Genomic DNA, 8064 nt, shown 5'->3' on the forward strand with positions numbered 1-8064 from the left:
AGAGGTTGGTGCTACCTCTTCTCACAGGTAATTAATGACAGAACAAGAGGGAATGGCTTCAAGCTCCAACAGGGTAGGTTTAGACTGAACAATAGGAAAGAATTTTTCACAGAAAGGGTGGTCGGGCATTGGAATAGACTGCCCAGGGAGGTGGTTGAGTCACCATCCCTGGATGTGTTTAAGAGACGTTTAGATGTGGTGTTGGGGGATATGGTGTAGGCGAGAACTTTGTAGAGTAGGGTAGATGGTTGGACTCGATGATCCCAAGGGTCTCTTCCAACCTAGACAATTCTATGACTCTATATCTGAGGAGTAACAGAAAGCATGAAACAAAAATCCAGTTACAGACGATATGGGCAGAACACTAAACTTCATACAGTAAGATGCTATTCAGTAACAGCTAAGAACAGGAACAAGCACTTAATGGGGCTTCATCTGAATGCTACCTCTCCATTGCAAAGAACTAGTTACAGGGCAAAAACATGCCTATACTATGAAAGGATTAGCAATAAAGACTATAATAAACATGAAAAAATTGAGCAGAGAGTTATTCCAGGTACAGTTCACTTATAGTAAGTGAAACAGAATAGCCTCAACTATGTACTCAGCAAAGGACAAAGCAACATTTTGAATCTACCTTATGCATTCTACCATAAAATCAAAAAGCCTTCAGTAAAAGCCATGTTAGTGAAATTAACGCTATTTGCTTATAAAAGCAGAACCCCTAACACTGAAACAGTATGTGATACAGGTTGAGGTTACACAAAGCCTGTTAACAGGAACAGAAAGAAATTAAGTCTTTTTCTCCCCTACCATATTTCATCATCTTTGCTACAGCAACTTTCACTGCCACCTTCAAATAATTAATCTATTCTAGTAGCATCTTACTATCATATTCTACAATGGAAAACAAAGTCTACCTAACATTCAAGGTCTAAATCTTCTGATGCTGTTTCAGACATGGACGTTCTAAGTCATTACAACAGTGGAACCACTATTCTGCAAAAACAGAGGCCACCTTAATCCAATAAAAACTGCCTTCAATTACATGTCTCCTACCTGATCAAACTGAAGATCTTCACCTCTTTGAAGAGATCTGGACAAGAGCTTTTCCTGTTAAAAAAAAAGAAAAAAAAGAAAAAAAAAAAGAAACAAAACATGAATTACACAATGCATTTGACTGTTATCAAAGAGATTCCTTCTTTCTCAGTTATATTACAGAACAAAGAAATAACTTTTAATGTGAATATTTGCGTTATTTTTCAGCTAGAACCGTTTCTGAAGATGTGAAGTGTACTCACAAAATAGAAGAATACAGATCTAAAATGCATTTGGCACCTTAATAGTAATAGTGTTAAAGACTGACAAACAGAAAACATCAAACCCCTCTCCCAAACAGCAGGGCCTACAACACTGTGCTCAACAGAGATAGCCGGCGGCGGGCGCCAAGTCTAACTTAGAAGGAAAGCCGTTCCCATCTGAATTAACAAGCATATTCATGTTCATATAAGGCAGTTATTGTAAGCAACAAGAATGAATTTTAAAATGCCTTCACAAAGGCTGAGACAATTGTTCAGTGCATTTCCAATCTGCACTTTCCCTGAACTGCAATGAAAAATAGCTAGAAAAGCTAGTCCAGGAAAAGGAGAATGGCGATAACTTGCTTTACATTTGAAATAACTTCGTTAGGTACAGAAAAGATGCAATATTACTAGAATTTAATTATTACAATATTATATATATAATTATTACAATATTACAACCCTAATTTAGTGATAATTAAAGCATTAAAAGAACAGAACACTCATGAACCATAATAGTAATGTAATAGTAATTCTTACGAGTCACTGTGGAGAGTATCAAATTATACATTTACAAGAAATACAACTTTTACAGTCTGTTGCTATCCTGGAATTTACTTTCCAGGAGAAAAGGGGAAGGGGAAAAAAAAAAAAAAAGAAAGAAAGAAAGAAAGAAAAAAAAAAAAGACCAAGTCCCATGTACTGGCTCTGAGGGTCCATGATTTACAATAAGCCAAGCGCCACAGTAACAACTTTAAGGGCATACTACAAAATAGTAAGATATAGAAAGGTGTGATTAGCATTTCTTGCAACTTAAAGAAATTTTAAACTATATTTCACTTTATTATAAATGAATCAAAAATGTTATCTTTGACGAGCAAAGTAGAAAAAGTACTGAAGGTAGGTACTCAAGGTAAGGAGTTAATAAGCTCACATTACATTGCAGTAAGCAAACAAAGAGCTTTTATGGAGCAAGTTAGGTCAAGTAGTAAGCTGGAGGAGCTGTTAACTTGCCTGGTCTGGGATGTAAAAGGAGGAGGTGTCAGCAATACTGGTAACCAGTACTGCTCTCAACAGGTTGTGCCTCAGTTCACACAAAGTAACTGCTCAGTAGTTTAGTGACAGACACCACCCATGCTGCCAGGGTGTCGACAAAAATAAGAAGTCAACATTGCTTGGCATTTAACACTTAAAGGCTGCAACAGGCTATATGTTAAACAGATACAAATTAGGGTTTCATGTACTAAGTCCAAGATTCAAACTGGCAGCTTATTTTCGCTTGTCCTAATCATCATCTTGAAAATACAAGGCAATTTATGGCATTTTCTGCTATGGGCGCAGCTGTATTTGGTGTGCAAAAGGACACAATCTCTGGCAACTATTACAGCCTCTGAAAACATGAATGCAACATTGCCCAGGCAAAAAGCATTTGCCTGCTCTGAAAATAAAACTTGAAATAATATAGGCACCAATTCAGAAGTCAGACCATTTTCACTTTCTGTAATCAAAGAAAACCACTTAATTGGCTAAGAAAAGTCATTTATGTACATTTCCAGTATGCCTAAATTCAAAATATTTTTTAAAATAAGGTGTTTTCTGAAGAATGCATTTAATATTCTGAAACAGTTTTATTTGTTCATTAAAAGATGTATTACCCAATGTTCTATCACTGTGTATGCAAAAGCAAGGGGTAAAAGGTTTCAGTTACTGGCAAATAAACGTTTTTTTGAATCATACAAATTCATATAATTTTACATGTTAAGTCTGTTCAAAATACTGTTATGAGAACTGACGTTTTGCAGCAGATAGTAAAAGCTCCAGGGAGCACTTGCAAATCATAATTTCCTTTTAACCAGAAGTCCTACTCCCCCCCCCCCTTTTTTTTTTATAAGGAAACGTCTACTGTAGGTGAATTCATGTTATCTGTACTACGCTTCTAGATAAACTGCACAAATAATTGTAATCTTATCTATAAAGCAGAAACACGAGAAATGCTCCACCCTGTATAAACATTGTATATTGCTAAATACGCTGAAGGAAAAAAACTAGAAAACTATTTCCCAAGAAGATGGAGAAGTGACTTTTCAGTAAGAAGATGGTAAAAGTCGGGTTCCTTAGGTTTCCTTATTATACAATGCCCTGACGTGCCACATTTCCATCACGGTACTACGAAACTGTTATACAGGTGAACAAACCCTGGGTTTATTATACCCACTGCATGTGTCTAAAATTGAAAAGAGCTAAAGAAAAGAATGGTAAAAAGGAGAAAGGAAATAATCTGCAAGTCTTTAGATGAAGAAGTTGAAATCCACGTCAAAAGACAGCAAACTATCTTTAAGATAGTTCTGAAAGTTTAGCTTTTGTTCTTCCACATTCTATACTAATTGAGACACTTCTGTACATCGGGTGTTGATATAACTTTTAAGATTTTTATTATCAGAAAGAATGAAGACCTTACAAATTCATAATCCTCTCTATTATTTTCCTCAGCATTAAAGATCTTAACTGCTAAAAGGTAAATATCACCATAGTTAATGTAACACTGACCAAACAAACGTGACATAACCAAATAATACTCTTTAACCCAGTCACAGGTTTATCATGGCCTTTGAATTATCTTCTAACTCTGCTTTGTCATGGCCCCAGTCCTCTCACATGACTTATTAAAAAAAAAAATAAAATATATCTAACAGCATAAAGTAAAGGTCTGGAAACTTTCACTGAATTAATAATTTAAGATATATCTTCCTGGCTTCCTGAAGTTCAGAGAGGGATGGAAATAATAGGTCTACATTTATCTTTTACCAGTGAAATGAAAAAAAAAAAAAAAAAAAAAAAAAAAAGGCCCACTATTGAATTAACCAAAGAGCAGTTTGCATCCGTTGTGTAAAGCAGAAATGTCAACATATGGCAGGCAGCAGAGATCAGGATGTAGACAGACATGCATGTGCTGTGCAAACAACTGCACCCCTGGAAAAAGGTACCACCCGTTGGCCCCTCTCCAGCGTTCACTGGCACCGTCCTCTGGCAGCTAGCACACCTCAGCAGGGTGGCTCAGGTGAGCACTTGTTTCTGTCCTCCAACCTGCAGGTATGAAACCAGAGAAGCGATGCTGCCTTGCCCGCTGTAGCCCAAGTGCGGGGCAGCCGCCTGCATCCTTGCCCCGGCGTCAGAGCGGCGCAGAGAGAAAACGCTGCGCTGAAGAATGCGGTGTGCTAAATTTCATCGACTTCAGGCAAGCTTTTGAAAGGACCTAGGCAAGACCTGCAAAAGCGTACAGTGCTAGCCTGAGGAATGTTTGGGATTTCCACGATGGAATAAAATCACTGCTGTTGGCAACAGGCTTAAATACTCTTGCTAGTTTTGACTCAAACATGAGACTGGACTACAATTTACTAAGTTAGCAGCTTACCTAGTTAACAGCTTGGTACCTTGGTGGCACCATGTTAAACTCTCTGCTTAAATTCTAACCATCTGTATTTACACAGAGCCTGACAAAATACAAGGTAACTGAGTTTATCACTAATCTTTTTCACTGGTATAGCTTGTTTCACATTTGGAGAAGGCTGGTATCACGCCTCACAGTCACCTTTGCTCAGCTGAGGAAGAGCATTTTAAGCTACAATAAATTGTGTTTGATCCCTTTTTCCTTTAAAACTATATACTACTACAAAAGACTTAGAAGAATTGATTTAAGAAAAAAAAAAGTGTTTTAATTTAATTTACTCACTAAAAAGACGATCTTCCTTCCTATGGTTATGCTCGCTACTCAAATAATTTGTTACAAGCATTTGCTGATAAGCTCTTTCTATAACTTTGGAAACTGCAGTATTAAAATTTTGCAAGCAGAGAGAGAAAGGAAGTTACTTTGTTATTCACTGAGTATCATAAGTAAATTCACAGAGAAACCATTTAGTTACCTTTTAAAATCACCAGTCAGTCAGTTCTAAATGAGACCCATGCCATCTAGCCAAAATGGTACTATCCCCTCAACTCCCATGCTGTCTTGATCTGAAGTTACTTTTAAAAATAAATAAATAAATAAATTCCCCTAATGCATGTTCATCTTCAAGTTTTAAAAAGTGTCTATCTCCTAACTTTGACTGGTCTGGCTTCTCTCCATCAGCTTCATCCCACAACCTACTTCATCTAATACATTAAAGATTTATGCAACACTATATATATATTCCCACATTATTATTTGTAGCCAAGTGATCCCACAAAATCACATCACACTAAAATGATAAAGGGCTTTCTTCTCTTCCATTAAAGCCTTTTCTCCAATCATAGTCAGTGCCTCTCCTGTGCCCTTTTGGTCTTTTATCTTTCTTTTTGAATGTCATACACTAGAATCGAATATGCAGTATTTATATGAAATACTACATAGAAAAATAAAACCACTTCATTACTTCCTTTCATTGAGACATCTAAGGATTCCTTTCTACATCTTTGTGTTACATATGCTCAGGTTGTTTCACTTTTCCACAGCTTTTGGCACCTCTTTTAAATTGCTGGTTTTCTACGTCGTCCTTCCTTCTCACCAATATAAAATAAGGGATGCTGGCTGTATGTGCAAATTTACATTTGACTGCATTAAAAAGCCTTTTGTTTAAGTGAATTCAACTTGACAAATGAACCCATACAGAACCGTTAAAGACCTTCACCAATGACTACTCCAGTAATATTTATAATTTCTTATTTTATCCCAAAGAATTTTATACATACTGTACACACACAAAATATCAATTTCAGAATCCTATTAGTAAAAGATCCTGACTAAGGCAGACTTCATGCAATCACCATAAAACCTCACCAGACAACAGAGCTGGGAATCACTTCTTTGAAAAGTGCATTATTTCATTAGTTCCATGGGTTTTCTGATTTTTAATCTGGCAAGATGTTTCGATTTTATATGATTAACAGTTTTTAAAACATTTGTTTAACTAACAGTCAACAGTGTGGCAGGGAGACACAGCACTGGATTGTTGTCAGAGCATTTATTTAATCTAGTCTACGGACAAGTTTTGCAGCACAAGTGAACTCCAAGGCTATTATATTTACCTTGCTACCAGTATTCCGGTTAGGAGATTTAACTCTGAACTAGCTATGACTACAGGAAAAGCCCTCTTCAGCTCATCTGAATTACAGCCAGGCATTGTCCTTCTGGCCAAGCACTGCCCTTCCTGTACATTTAGCAGATGAATGGAAAAGCGGTTGAGGGAGCGGCATTTGCAGCCCTCCCTGAGCAGATTTACCTGCCTTTCCACCCACAGCATCGCCACCCCGAGAGCTCTCCTCTCATGTCTTAGCCATCTGCCCCTTCACCATTTGAGTGTCCCTTTTCCTACGAAGTGTCTGCGATTTCTTATCAAACCCTACTGAATACCTGACTCTTTCGGATGTCTCTAAGGAAACGGACAAGTTACGTTGAAGTTGTAGGCTTGCTTGGTACGCACACGCATATATACAAGGTATACCTAAGTAGGTGCATATAAAATGTTCCTTTTTCCTCAGCCTTTGATCCACTAATGGTTTTAGTTGAAGAAGATTCCATCAGTGACACCACAAAACATGTTTAGCCCCATTCTTGTGTTCTTTTGGAGTGCTTCTTAATAACATTTTTTCCTAAAGTTTCAAAACTGGGGCTCAAGTGCTCACACATGCTCTTCTGCACGTGAACACTTCTGCAACCAGCAGTTGCAAACAGCAGCCTTCTGCGAGCTGCAGCACCTCACCGGCTCAGCAAATTCCCCAGTTAAAAAAAAAACCAACACAAAAACAAAAACTTTTTTTTCCTTTTTCCCCCCCCCCAGAAATTTTCAAGTTAGAAAAAAATCCATTTATTTCAAGATCACACAGTCTGGATCACCAAAAGAATTTTGCATTTTGCCTGATCCGCAATATATGCCAAGGACTATGTTCTTCCAGGTGTTAGTGTCATTACTGGGGAAAAAAAACCCAATACATCTTTTCTTGAAAGTATATTGCCGAACTATTATTTCAATGAAACATCAACAGGAAACACACTTCACAGTGTTAATGAAGGAACATTTTTTGTTGTTGCTATTTCCTTTTGTAACTTTACAGAACTTAGGAATACTAAGAGGTCTTGTTTCCAGTAACTACTATGTAACAGTTTTAACGGAAGTCAATAAAACATAATTGATGTAGCAACCCTGTTTGCAGAAGCCTATTTATCCTTGAAGTAATCCTTTTGAGAAGTCAACAATATCCAGGGATGGTTTTTTCAGTAACCACACATACAATAAATCAACCTATTTTAGAAAAAAAGCAGGACTATTTCAAGGGATACTGTGAAAAAAAGGACTCACCAAAGGTTCAGCCATTACAACTTCAATTTTCTTTTCAGCTTGAACAGCAAATTCAGCAAAGAGGCTTTTGATGACATACTCGCCAGGTTTGACATCTGGATCAATAGTAATGTTAGACATGATGATGCCTCTCTTTTCCCAGGTGGAAACAACACTTGGAGAAACTCTGCGTTTATTTACTCTGCTGGGTGGTGTGGAGGCTATGGGGGGAAAAAAAAAAAAAAAAAAAAAAGAAAAATAAGGAGCTATAAATCAGAGCTTCTAAATACAGTGCCTGTCACTTCTTTGCTTTCCCATCCACCACAGAGGTATTCACACAGTAAATTCTGTAAACCAGGAGAAAGAAATAACTAGCTATAACATCCAACAAGATTTTTTTTTTTATTTAGGTGGGAAATTCTACTCAAAGTTGCATAAATGAGTTACACTAA

At 37.1% G+C, this 8064-nt stretch overlaps 1 protein-coding gene across 1 annotated transcript in view; it reads right to left on the reverse strand.

Annotated features, from left to right (window-relative positions):
- The window catches only part of FRYL (FRY like transcription coactivator), a 102302-nt gene extending 94534 nt beyond the window's left edge, over positions 1-7768 (reverse strand). Inside the window, exons 1-2 of the mRNA XM_082481971.1 lie at positions 7634-7768; positions 1060-1113 (exon numbers count right to left, since the gene is read on the reverse strand). Of these exons, the coding sequence (XP_082338097.1) occupies positions 1060-1113; positions 7634-7753 (174 nt within the window). The 5' untranslated portion in view covers positions 7754-7768. The remainder of the gene's footprint in view (positions 1-1059; positions 1114-7633) is intronic.
- Between the last annotated feature and the right edge of the window lie 296 nt (positions 7769-8064).

This window comes from Vanellus vanellus (assembly GCF_965231255.1).
Source record: "Vanellus vanellus genome assembly, chromosome: 4".
Classification (NCBI taxonomy): Eukaryota; Metazoa; Chordata; class Aves; order Charadriiformes; family Charadriidae; genus Vanellus; species Vanellus vanellus.